Source organism: Nylanderia fulva, unplaced genomic scaffold (genome assembly GCF_048542155.1).
Source record: "Nylanderia fulva isolate GAGA-0341 unplaced genomic scaffold, ASM4854215v1 Scaffold43, whole genome shotgun sequence".
In the NCBI taxonomy this organism is placed as follows: domain Eukaryota; kingdom Metazoa; phylum Arthropoda; class Insecta; order Hymenoptera; family Formicidae; genus Nylanderia; species Nylanderia fulva.
In genome coordinates, this window is record NW_028190510.1 from 939,189 (window position 1) to 953,994 (window position 14,806).

The window sequence follows — 14,806 nt, forward strand, 5'->3', positions numbered from 1 at the left end:
ACAAAAATTTTAACAAGAAACCACAAATTTTTTTACTGTGCACTATTTTGTTAAATCAACATATATTAGTATTCAAATCAAATATACGTTTTGTTAGATTTTAATATGTTATATCTAATTGAAATATTTTTATAGGTTCAACTAACAAAATAATATTTAGTTGAAAGGTTTAATCAAAAGTTAACAAATGTTCAGCGTGCAAATTTTTAACTCTTCAACTCATATTTATTCCTCGCGATTGCGCTCTACCCCGAATAGCATCGTCTAGCCGGCAATTAATGCACGCCCGAGAGCTTCTCCGGGGGATGACGAGAGTCGACGCACGCGTTTTCATCTCGACTTGACATTCGGGGTCCGGGAGAGGGAAGGGAGAGGCGCGTAGCTCTTTTTCTCGCTAACAATAAAGAGAGCGACGAACGCAATCGTCGACGTCGCGACGCTCTTGCGTAGACGAGGAAACCCGAAAGAGCGACGCAGCTAGGGAAGGATACCGGGCGAGGGAGCAAGACAGAGACAGCGAGAGGGATTCGTGGGGACAAAGGGACGTTCTGGTCGTGACGACCGCGCAGACTCGGCGGACGCGGGCGTCCCGACGCCCTTTATATCCCGATGCTGCCAGTAGTCCTCTAACGATTCACATCGCGTACTCTCGCTTCCCATTCACGGGCATCGCGGAAAAACGGCGCCGCGCCTCCTCTCCCCCGTCTCCCCGTTCCGTACATCCTCTCTTTTACCCAGGTGTTCCCTCATCCACGCGAAATTCACTTTTTCAACCGAGTGCGAGTGCGTTACACGCGATTGCACGCGCGTGCCAAGTGCAGCGACGCGTGTGCGTCATCAGCAGGACTCTCCAGGAGGTGTACATACGGACGATAGGCTTTGGGAGGTGTCGAAAGTCGCCCCGGCTGAATAATAATAATAATGTCCAGGTAAATCCCCGTTCAAGGGATGATTACGTTAATTTTGATTTTTACGATTTTTTTTTTTTTTAATTTCTTCAATCTATACTTTTTCAATTCGTTCATGCTTCTTGAGGTTCGCGAGTGGGTCCTGACTCTTTATACACTGAAATAGTATATTGTGTATGAAGTGCGGAAAGTTGACAATTGGTCACGAGTGCGGGGGATGGACGCACGAGCCGAAGGCGAGTGAACACGAGTGAACAATTGTCAACTTTCCGCACACGATATTTTGTATTACAAGTGCAGGCAAAGTGGCTTTGTGCGCGTTTTCTGTGCGCGAGGTGGCCAATCGCACGCCGCCATCTTGCGACGGCACGGTGCGGGAATAGCCGCGTTCAAAGTCATTGTCCACGGCTGAAGCCGTGGGCAATGACTTTGAACGCGGCTCAGCCGTAGGCAATGGCTTTGAATGCGGCTTATTCACTCACCGTGTCGCCGCTATATGGCGGCGTGGGAAATCGGCCGCTTTCCGCACAGAAAACACGCACACAAAGTGCCATTTTGCCTGCACGTGTAATACAAAAAAATTAGTTAATTCTTATAAGTATTTATTTTAATACTGTCAAATAAATTATTTATTTGAAACTAATAATATTGATTTGATATTTGTTTCAAATAAATGATTTATTTGACAGTATTGAATTAAATATGTGTTAATTTAACAAATTTTTTTCAGTGCACATATATATTATATTTCAAGTGGAGTACACTGAAAAAAATGTAGTTAATTCTGATAGTATTTATTTCAACACTGTCGAATAAATCATTTATTTGAAACTAATAATATTAATTTGATATTTGTCTCAAATAAATGATTCATTTGACAGTATTGAACTAAATATGTGTTAATTGAACACATTTTTTTTGAGTGTAGCCGCGACACCCGCGAGAATAAAATAGCGTTCAGGCCGAGTGCACTCTCGGGCCGCCCACACGCGCCCGGTGTGCACGAGAGTGCATCGAGATGCAGATTTGCATGGGTAACGTCACGACGAGAAGTTGTGAATGGTGGTGCGACCTTGCGGTTGGAATGCAAAGTATGCTGAATCGGCGCAAGGATCGCGCAATCACCGGATAAACCTCGACTTTTTAAATCGGCGAGATGTGCTTTACTGCTATACTTCATTCTGCTATATAACTCGGCCGCATCATCAGATGTTGCAATTATCCGATGCGTTGTATATATATATCGTAACACGATGACCTTATTTCTCGTAAATGACAATCTTAAATTTTTTACGACGACGTCGCGTTATTATTTCTCCAGAGACAATCGTGACTACAAAAGAGAATTACTCGGGTATTCCCTTCGCGCGAATCAGAAAATGATTTTCTTCTCTCATCGCCTGTTGTGTACTTAATATCATTTTTATTTTTTTCAATTTTTAGTAAATCAAATATTTTTTACAGAAAGCTGTTTTTATGGAAAAATACACAGAGAGAATTTTCTTGTATAGCATTTATACTTGAAAATCATGATAATCGACAATATGGTATTGGAATAATTTTATTAGAGTTTCTCTGATTAATATTTACCACAATGAGATATAAAATATGTTCGATTAATTTGTTACTATGTACATATTAATATGTTTTATTGCGTAAATATTAATCAGAGAAACTCTTACAAAATTCTCCCAATACCACGTATTGTTCCACCATGATTACCATTATATTTTCAGGGTAAATTTAAGAGAAAATTCGTGTAGATACAATTGTTTGATGTTGCCAAGTGTGCGTAATTTTTTCCGGGATGCATTTCCAATATAAATACAAATGCGTGCATTATTATCGCTTGGTTTTGCATGCGCGAGCTTACATATTGGCACTTTCAGTTTGTTCAAGTGGGCGTTTCTCGCGAGAGGAGATAGCCGTACTTTCTACGTGTTTCCACGAGAAACCGTATATCTTATTCGATTAAGATTGACCAGCTCGTTAATTGTACATTTTTTTTCTCGGTCTCGCTTATTACGACCGAGGTACACATTATTGTGTATCTCGAGGCGGGAATTGCATTACGGTTTAACGACACATTTTTCTGCCTACGTACTTAGGCGGGCACGTGGGTAAACTTAGCATTAAAGGGAATGGCCGTTCAAGGCGAGTCTTTACGTAGGTCGAGCGTGAAAAGACCACAAATGGTCACAAGACCATGCCGCCGTCGCCATATTGCCTTATTGCCAAATTATCCGTGGATCTTTTCACTACTCCGACTTTATTTACTGTGCATTTGAACACGGCAAATGTATCTGTGATATTCGTACACTGAAAGAAAATTTTATTTAATTGGAATAAGTATTTATTTCAAAACTGTGAAATGAATCATTTATTTGAAGCTAATAATATTGATTTGATATGAAAAATATTTATTTGTTTCAAATAAATGATTTATTTGGCAATATTGAACTTAGAGAGATTTTTTTTTTAATTTTAGGATAAATATATTTAGCCTAAAAATTATGACAATCGTGGGATAATATTGTATTGGAAGAATTTTATAAGATTTTCTCTGATTAATATTTATCACAATAAAAAAATAGAGCAAATTTTACTATATAGTAAAATCAATATTTTCACTACTCCGACTTTATTTACTGTGCATTTGAACACGGCAAATGTATCTGTGATATTCGTACACTGAAAGAAAATTTTATTTAATTGGAATAAGTATTTATTTCAATAATGTGAAATAAATCATTTATTTGAAGCTAATAATATTGAGATGCCATTTAATTCGACCAAAAACTGGCTATTTATTTATTTAAAATAAGTACACACAGTGTGTACTTATTTTAAATAAATGAATAGCCAGTTTTTGGTCGAATTAAATGGCATCTTATTATTTGTGAAAAATTTATCACTGGCAATCAACAGTTAATTGTGAAGATAATAATATAGATTTGATATTTATTTGTTTCAAATAAATGATTCATTTGGCAGTATTGAACTAAGAGAGAATTTTTTCTTCTTTTTTTTAGGATAAATATATTTATCCTGAAAATTATGGCAATCGTGGGATAATATGGTATTGGAAGAATTTTATAAGAATTTCTCTGATTAATATTTACCACAATAAAAAAATAGAGTAAATTTTACTATATATAGTAAATTTTACTATATATTATTAATCAAACATATTTTATATCTTATTATGGTAGATAAATATAAATATTTTTTTATTGTAGTAAATTAATATTTTTTAATCAGAGAAACTCTTATAAAAATTCTTCCAATACCAAATTGTCCCACTATTTACCATGATTTTGCAGATAAATTCTAAGAGAAAATTCTCTCTGTATAAAATTTCGCTCCAAGAATAAAGCGAACGAAATTCCTTCGCTCCCGGATTGTTTGTTGGGTAGGAAACAGAGAAATAAATAAAGTGGACTATAAACATCTGATTCTCTTGCTTTAATAAAATCTCTGGCGACAAATTTCTTCCAAGAACTTGTACGAAATGAAGTGCTTGAATCGGTGCCAATTCTCCGAGTTCTAGCACTGTTGAAACAATTGGATTTTGTCGCGAAAAAGGGCCAATGTCAATTGGCCGAGGTCCGTTTCCGGATTTCCTGAAATAGGGCGAGTTTTACACGCGATCTTAATTGGCATTTTTCTACAATCTATTCTAGAATCAAGGGTCTTTCGTAGAACAGTATTTGTTGATGCAGAGAAAGAGAGAGAAAGAGAGAGAGAGCGAAAGATTTAGGGTCTTTATATATAACATTTAATATTATATATTATATATTATATAATATATAATATATTAATATAATAATAAATTTATTTGGTAGATATATAATTGTAGTACATATTAATATTTTTATCGTGGCGTACATAAATTCGAATTTCTATAAAACGCAACGGAGCAGTTAATTAATGCAACTATACGCATCTATACACGCAGCCGGCATATTGTTTCGGTTACTGCTATTGATTTTTTGCTGTTTGTTTCGTCGACCCCACGCACACGACCCTTCGACGATTCCGCACCCTCTTCTGAATCATTCAGGATTTACTTCGGACGGTGGCGGCCGTAAACAGCCCTCTTTAATGGGGTCTCGCGTGTTCCGTACACACGTTCCGCTAATTTCGATTGAAATGACTCACGCGCGGATGACGACGCTGATGACTCGCGCGTGTCGTTTATTTATTATGGCCCGCACGCGAGAACTCTCTGACGTAGGTAAGTGTCTATATTTCGCGAAAGAACATAGGTACGCGCGGAATTGTCCAAATTCTAAATTCGGGACTGTTTCGGGGTAGGAATTATCGAAAATATATATAAAATTAAGCTCCGATCTGACTCACCACAACTAGAGACGAATCAATCAGGGTGTATACTCCCTCATTGTAAAAAAATATGTAATATTACATATTAAAATATGTTCATATGTAATGTACATATGTAATGTAATTATTGTACATATGTAATATTACATACATATTAAAATATGTAATATTACATAAAAATATGTAAATTTAAAAATATGTAATTATTGTACATATGTAATATTACATACATATTAAAATATGTAATATTACATAAAAATATGTAAATTTAAAAATATGTAAAGAATCAATGTAAAAGCACAGGATAAATAATGCAAAACTATATACATTTTCATCATTTATCGTGTAATTTTACACTTATTATTTATGTAATTTTACATATTTTTATGTAATATTATTACATATTTTTTTTACAGTGCAGGAAAAACCTGGGAAACGAATTCTCAGGGAATTTTTTCCTACCTTGAAATATCCTGGAGTACTCATGGAATTTATTTTGAAAAAAATTACCCCTTTGATTTTCTTTTCAAATATACCTTTATTATTAGGTTTATATAAAGTATATTAAAAAATATATTTTATTATAAAATATAATATTATATTATTATATTAAGAAATATTGTATGTTAAAATATTATATATAACAAAAATAAACTTAATTTAAAATTGTATTTAAACATTTTTTAAATACTTTAGTTTTACTTTTAAAGAAAAGTAAAATCATGAAATTTATTTATAATTTTACACCCTGATCAGTGGATGGAATATACCTACATAAATTCAACGGCTTTCGCTCTAGCGTGCGAAATGGAACGTATATATACGTCGCGGAGAGAAAATTTATCGTCTCTGATAATGTCTTTCCTTTTTTTATTTATTTTTATTTTTTTTCAAAAAAAAATACCAAGTATACGAGAGTTTTACGAGGGCGTTCTCCACGCTACTGTTTTTTCTTATATCGATCGCTTTTATGACTCCGACCGGGGGATACATGCGTACAACACCCTCTCACATACGTCACGAAATCGTCATGGTACGATACGCACGTACTTGTACGTACTATATGAAGATCACTGTTATTGATTATCGCCGTGTCGTAATAGAGTAGTGGTCGATAACAGATCGCGGTGATAGAGAGAGATAGATACATATATTTTGTTTCGCTTTCGCGGAATCTTCGCTCGATAACGACTTGGATTACGTCACAGCAGGAAAAATAGGGAACTTAGTGGGCGTATAATTGACTGAAAACACGTGCATGCGAAAATATTGCGCTTATCGCTGTCAGCTGTCATAAACAATATTAATTGACATTTCCACTTCCCAAAATAATAAAATTTATGTATTAAAAAATATACGTATTATAATATTAATATAATATCTACTAATATATTATATATTAATATAATACTAATATATTATATTAATATAATACTAATATAATATATTAATATATAATACTAATATATTATATTAATATAATATACTATGATAATATTAATATAATACTAATATATTATATTAAGATATATATATATATATTTTTCGATTTACTTTGGGAAGTCAAAATGTAATATTATAAAATATATATTAATATTATAATTCGTATATAAAACAAAATAAATATACGTAAACAAGTTTGGCTCGCATAGTTTAGCGCATGATGCCGATTAATCTCTATTTTATCACAAATTGTTATGAGGGAGGATTAAGATTACGCGCGAAGTTAATGATAAGATATACTTCCCTCACTAAGTCTATATATAAGAATGACATTATTTCTATCAATCTAGCGTTTTAATATCGAATTTGTACAGATGATTAACGAAAGATCGATTTCGATCGTTTCACGGCGTCTTTTTTTACGTACATGATCCTATCGTAAAAACATAATGATACACGAGAGAGAGATAAGATAATGAGTCCGCAAGATTGCCATTGTTGCCATCGTTCATAAGTATCGCCATGATCATTATACTGTATAATTCTCGCGGACATTCGACACTTTTCCATCGTTTAATGTTGGACGCAATGTGTTGTTTCCTAAACGTGTGTTGTAGGAGCAGGGCTCATTACAGGTATAGAGACTCTTTTACATTTTTTTTAGTGTTCACATATACTTAGATACGCGCGAGTGAATGTGAAATGTGAGGTGAAAGTAAAATTGATAATGGCCATCTATATAGACATTTTTTTACGACCGCAAAAGTCTCGCAATATTTAAAAATATATTATGTATATTTTAATATAATTTAATATATTTATAATCATAATTTATTAGATAAATTTAATGTATTAAATACTTAATTAAATACTTAAATATATTTAAGTATTTAATGTACATACGGAGTGTTCGATAATAATCGTAGGAAAGTCCTCCATCTATTTTGCGATTTTCGCAAAATAATTAAGTAGACATTAATTGTAAAAAAATTGACTCCTGCAGATTGGCCGGTCTTTTTAAATTAATTTCTCATTGATTATTGCGAATTAATTTTTCATTAACTATCGTAAAATAATAGAGAACTTTCCTCCGTTCTATCTGTACTATCTGTAGAGAAGTGAGGCGATTATCACTGGACACCCCATATAAAATTAATTATATATATTTATATAAAATAAATTTATATATTTTATATGTGTATTATATAAATATATATATATATATATATATATATATATATATATATTATGAGGATTGCTATCGAACTGTATCGATATAGATCGATATAATTAAAAGTTCTGTGTTATTCAAAATATCTGAAACATTCGCAAGACGCTAGTTTTCTAACAATGACGTATCGAAGATATTCTATTGCACGTCATAAATTCGCGCGGATTAGTTTAAGGCAGGAAGAGCTAATTTACGCAGAGAGCGCGGTAATTAGAAGTTAGCGTAGTGCGTGCTGTTGACACTTTGTCTTCGTTTCTTCGCGTAAGCGTGCAATTGCCATTTTAATTACCTAGAATTAACTACGGTGTGTCGGCAACGGTAATTACTCGAAAGCTGGTGAGCGACAGTGTTTTTCGTCGAGGGAAAATCGAATCGGCCAAAAACAAGCGTTTTATATACATATACAATATATATACGTATATATGTATTTGCAAAACATTATTCAGGGCTTCAGGGTGTCTAGGGGTCAGGGAACTCTGGAAAACCGGACATTGTCAGAGAATTTTATAAATCTGGAATTGTCAGGGAAAAGTCAGGAAATTTTACTATTTATCTGGATTTTTTCACATTATTCTACATTTGTCTCAATAATTTGAAATATTTTATTATAAATAAATATCTCGAGGATTTCATGATTCAACATTCATTTAATTGATTAATGTTAAATCATGGCCGATTCTTATCATATAGATATATGCAAATAATATATTTGGAAAAAATAATAGTAAAAAGTCAGGGAAAAAATTAATTTCTGGTCTTGGAAAATCTGAAAAAGTCTGAAATTTATATAAAAAATAAAAAATTAAAATTAAAATTTTGTATTAAACAAATATAAACTTTTCCTTGACTCCCAGCACGCTAATTTTCTGTGTTGTTAAAAATCGATTCATCTACAGCGTGTTTGTTAATTTATATTTTATTATATTGTAGAATTGATTAAAATTTTTGTTTTTTTAACTTCCTAGAATTTTTTTATTGTTGACAAAAATATCTCGAGAATTTCATGATTTAACGTTTAATTGATTTATCATATAGAGATATGCGAATGATATATTTGTAAAAAATAATACTAAAAAGTCAGGGAAAAAATGAATTTCTGCGGTCTTGGAGAATCTGAAAAAATCAGGGAATCATTGCAAAGTTCCCGGGTGGAGATTCTCGCGATCGGCAACATAAAACGCAACTTTGAGGCACGACTAAGTAAAGTAATCGGCATCGCGGTGAATGGTACTACCCGGACTAGGTCAGTCCATAACTATCATAGGCAAGGTCGTTTCTCCCATCTTGTTCCTCGAATGCGCGCGGCAATATGCATGCACCGTAATGCATGCATTAATATTGTACGGTTTAATGTAGCGAGCGAAGAAGGCAAATGGAACAATAATGCGCGCCTGAGGAGGAGTTTAGAGTTCCTTCGCGCGCTTTCGAAAAATCGCCGCGTCTCGTATATAATTGCACAGACGTCACAGCCGTGAACGGCTGTGACGTCGAACGGACGTTCGAAAGGGATTACTGGAAATATCGGATTTATTTTAACGTATATGTCAGAGAGCGAACATTCCTCTGTCGATCGAATCGAAAAGTCGCCGATCGAATCGATGGCTTATGTCGAATTCTGTGTCGGAAATGTTCGCGATAGAGAGCGAACAAGCATCAAATGCATTGAAAGCTCTTTACATCGGATAAAAATTAAGTCAATTAAATATAAATTCATTTTTTTAATATAAATTGGTCGATTAATTTTTAACATTATAATTTTAGGAAGTATAAAAATTCATTTTTTTATAATAAAACAGAGAATTTTCTCTTAGAAGAATGTATTGGAAGAATTTTATAAGAGTTTTTCTGATTAATATTTATCACAATATGATATAAAATATGTTTGATTAATTTTACTACATATATGTATATTAATATTTTGTATTGTAGTAAAACGCTTATAAAACGATTACCATGATTTCCAGGATGAGTTCTAAGAGAAAATTCTCTCTGTGAAGGATCTAAATTGTTTTAAACAACAAAATTAAATTTTGGCGAAATTATTTGGAGGGAAAGAATACATTAATTTGTCGAAGTTTAGTTTTGAAATTTTTTTTCTCGAATAAGCACACAAAGGAGATTATCTACCGACAGAAAAAAATTATCTTGATATTAAACCGCCATGTCCTTTTAGCTTTACGGCGCATAATTTGATTCGAGATGCACGGTGCTTGGCGCATCTCATAAACGACATTACGGATAGTTAAAGAATTTCCGAGCGCGCGCAGTAACAAGAGAGATATTAAACGCCATGGGAATCGTTCTCTTCTCGTTCGCGTAACCGCGCCGATGTGTACGTCGGTAGGAAGCGCATAATAGAGCAGAAAGTGAGACACACAAGCCTCTTCCTGAAAAAAGCGATAACGATATACCACCGGTAATCCGTGGCGAGAACAATGGGGCCTCGCGAAGATGAGAGAGAATCGCGAATCTCTATTCTTGCCACTTTTTCGCGCGTTACGCATTACGCATGTATAGTATATAATATTTTTTTATATATAATAAATTTTTTATAAACATTTTTATAAATAATAATTATAATATATATTAATATATATATTATTTATATAATATATATAAAAAATATATATAATATATATATTTCTTTATTTATATTATATATATAATTATATATATTACTATATATTATCATTCTTATTCTTATTTATCCCCTTTTTCTCCCCCACCTCTCTCTACACCCATTTTTTTTACATATATATCTTCTATCTCTATTTTTATCCATCTTTTTATATCTTTCTATCTATATATATTTTTTTTTTTTAATATATATGGTATATATATCATATATATATATATATATTTTTTTTTTTTTCCTGTCTCTCAGAAGTAGAACGGTTTTACCTGCTGTACCGCAACGGATATGCCAAGCGTGCTCGCTGCGAATAGACATGCATAAGTTCGTTAATGTGCTAATTGCAGACGCCGCATCTGAATACGTTCATAGTCCGCGAGTCAAGTGGATCGCGTGAAAAAAGACGCCGCGTTTTAATAGCGAAACTAAAAAATAATAATCTTATCTCGAGGTATTCACATTGTTGCGCCGATCTCTATACACGATAATCGCGTATGTATATATACATATCTTTATTAATTATTATATATGTACATACATTAACGCGAGGAAAGTATAAAGAAAGTTGTAAATTTTTATGGTGTCACGTATAGAGGGGGAAAAATTTGACCGTTGAAAAAGTAGAGAATCGAGTCTATAATTCTACTGATTATTGTTTCTTGCGAGTAGGTATACTCGATGTATATCCTCGTACATATAAGCGCGGTCGCGCAGTCTATTTCGATGTCAAAAGAGAGAATGTCGAGCGGCCGACTGGAAAGAGCTAAAAGCGTCCGTTGACTTGCGGCCAGCTTGAGAATATTTTCACATCGGCGGAAGAATGCGTATATAACGAGCACGTCTCTTCGAGAATCGGCTAATTAAAATGTACCCCATGGAAAAACAAATTTAGTCGTCCCTGAATTACCGGAAATTTAATTATCATATGCCTAAATTTCAGCTATGCTAAATACACTGAAAAACAATTTATTGAATTCAATATTTATTTCAATACTCCTCTTTATAAATTATTTATTTGAAACTATAATAATATATTATTTATTTATTTGTTTCAAATAAATGATTTAATATAAAGCAGTATTGAAATAAATATTTATTAATATAAATTTAACATATATAAGATAGGCAATAAGAGCCAAATCGCGGATGACAGTGCGTTATTCTAAACGAAACTAAATTTTTTCGTTAGAATTAAATACCTGTGCACAAGGCACCAAATTTTTACTTGGACACGGCCAAGATATAAAATTGGAATAATCTCTACAAGAGATTTTTAATTCCATGTATCCCCTATTCCCCCTAAAGAAATAAAGTGCGAGAGAAAAATATAGATCCGAAAGTCGCAGAATCGGGAATCGAACCCGAGACCTTTCGCTTGCCGGGCGACTGCTCTTCCAACTGAGCTATTCAGATCCTTTCGATTCTATACTTTTCTCTGTTATATATATTAATGTTGGTAAATAAACGCCTTTAAGCCAGCGTGTATAAATTAAGAGTTTAACTAGGCTCTGTAATATATAAATATAAATTTAACATATATAAGATAGGCAATAAGAGCCAAATCGCGGATGACAGTGCGTTATTCTAAACGAAACTAAATTTTTTCGTTAGAATTAAATACCTGTGCACAAGGCACCAAATTTTTACTTGGACACGGCCAAGATATAAAATTGGAATAATCTCTACAAGAGATTTTTAATTCCATGTATCCCCTATTCCCCCTAAAGAAATAAAGTGCGAGAGAAAAATATAGATCCGAAAGTCGCAGAATCGGGAATCGAACCCGAGACCTTTCGCTTGCCGGGCGACTGCTCTTCCAACTGAGCTATTCAGATCCTTTCGATTCTATACTTTTCTCTGTTATATGTATTAATGTTGGTAAATAAACGCCTTTAAGCCAGCGTGTATAAATTAAGAGTTTAACTAGGCTCTGTAATATATAAATATAAATTTAACATATATAAGATAGGCAATAAGAGCCAAATCGCGGATGACAGTGCGTTATTCTAAACGAAACTAAATTTTTTTGTTAGAATTAAATACCTGTGCACAAGGCACCAAATTTTTACTTGGACACGGCCAAGATATAAAATTGGAATAATCTCTACAAGAGATTTTTAATTCCATGTATCCCCTATTCCCCCTAAAGAAATAAAGTGCGAGAGAAAAATATAGATCCGAAAGTCGCAGAATCGGGAATCGAACCCGAGACCTTTCGCTTACCGGGCGACTGCTCTTCCAACTGAGCTATTCAGATCCTTTCGATTCTATACTTTTCTCTGTTATATATATTAATGTTGGTAAATAAACGCCTTTAAGCCAGCGTGTATAAATTAAGAGTTTAACTAGGCTCTGTAATATATAAATATAAATTTAACATATATAAGATAGGCAATAAGAGCCAAATCGCGGATGACAGTGCGTTATTCTAAACGAAACTAAATTTTTTCGTTAGAATTAAATACCTGTGCACAAGGCACCAAATTTTTACTTGGACACGGCCAAGATATAAAATTGGAATAATCTCTACAAGAGATTTTTAATTCCATGTATCCCCTATTCCCCCTAAAGAAATAAAGTGCGAGAGAAAAATATAGATCCGAAAGTCGCAGAATCGGGAATCGAACCCGAGACCTTTCGCTTGCCGGGCGACTGCTCTTCCAACTGAGCTATTCAGATCCTTTCGATTCTATACTTTTCTCTGTTATATATATTAATGTTGGTAAATAAACGCCTTTAAGCCAGCGTGTATAAATTAAGAGTTTAACTAGGCTCTGTAATATATAAATATAAATTTAACATATATAAGATAGGCAATAAGAGCCAAATCGCGGATGACAGTGCGTTATTCTAAACGAAACTAAATTTTTTCGTTAGAATTAAATACCTGTGCACAAGGCACCAAATTTTTACTTGGACACGGCCAAGATATAAAATTGGAATAATCTCTACAAGAGATTTTTAATTCCATGTATCCCCTATTCCCCCTAAAGAAATAAAGTGCGAGAGAAAAATATAGATCCGAAAGTCGCAGAATCGGGAATCGAACCCGAGACCTTTCGCTTGCCGGGCGACTGCTCTTCCAACTGAGCTATTCAGATCCTTTCGATTCTATACTTTTCTCTGTTATATATATTAATGTTGGTAAATAAACGCCTTTAAGCCAGCGTGTATAAATTAAGAGTTTAACTAGGCTCTGTAATATATAAATATAAATTTAACATATATAAGATAGGCAATAAGAGCCAAATCGCGGATGACAGTGCGTTATTCTAAACGAAACTAAATTTTTTTTCGTTAGAATTAAATACCTGTGCACAAGGCACCAAATTTTTACTTGGACACGGCCAAGATATAAAATTGGAATAATCTCTACAAGAGATTTTTAATTCCATTTTCTCTCGCACTTTATTTCTTTAGGGGGAATAGGGGATACATGGAATTAAAAATCTCTTGTAGAGATTATTCCAATTTTATATCTTGGCCGTGTCCAAGTAAAAATTTGGTGCCTTGTGCACAGGTATTTAATTCTAACGAAAAAATTTAGTTTCGTTTAGAATAACGCACTGTCATCCGCGATTTGGCTCTTATTGCCTATCTTATATATGTTAAATTTATATTTATATATTACAGAGCCTAGTTAAACTCTTAATTTATACACGCTGGCTTAAAGGCGTTTATTTACCAACATTAATATATATAACAGAGAAAAGTATAGAATCGAAAGGATCTGAATAGCTCAGTTGGAAGAGCAGTCGCCCGGCAAGCGAAAGGTCTCGGGTTCGATTCCCGATTCCGCGACTTTCGGATCTATATTTTTCTCTCGCACTTTATTTCTTTAGGGGGAATAGGGGATACATGGAATTAAAAATCTCTTGTAGAGATTATTCCAATTTTATATCTTGGCCGTGTCCAAGTAAAAATTTGGTGCCTTGTGCACAGGTATTTAATTCTAAGGAAAAAATTTAGTTTCGTTTAGAATAACGCACTGTCATCCGCGATTTGGCTCTTATTGCCTATCTTATATATGTTAAATTTATATTTATATATTACAGAGCCTAGTTAAACTCTTAATTTATACACGCTGGCTTAAAGGCGTTTATTTACCAACATTAATATATATAACAGAGAAAAGTATAGAATCGAAAGGATCTGAATAGCTCAGTTGGAAGAGCAGTCGCCCGGCAAGCGAAAGGTCTCGGGTTCGATTCCCGATTCTGCGACTTTCGGATCTATATTTTTCTCTCG

At 33.5% G+C, this 14,806-nt stretch overlaps 1 protein-coding gene across 2 annotated transcripts in view; it reads left to right on the forward strand.

Annotated features, from left to right (window-relative positions):
• The window catches only part of siz (Brefeldin-resistant Arf-GEF family protein schizo), an 84,345-nt gene that overhangs the window by 21,076 nt on the left and 48,463 nt on the right, over positions 1–14,806 (forward strand). The window contains exon 1 of one of the 2 annotated variants that reach the window (XM_085486441.1): positions 635–929. The exons of the other annotated variant lie outside the window; for it this stretch is intronic. Within the exon in view, the coding sequence (XP_085342567.1) occupies positions 922–929 (8 nt within the window). The 5' untranslated portion in view covers positions 635–921. Of the gene's footprint in view, positions 1–634; positions 930–14,806 lie in introns of those variants that run through there. 2 annotated transcript variants of the gene reach the window in all.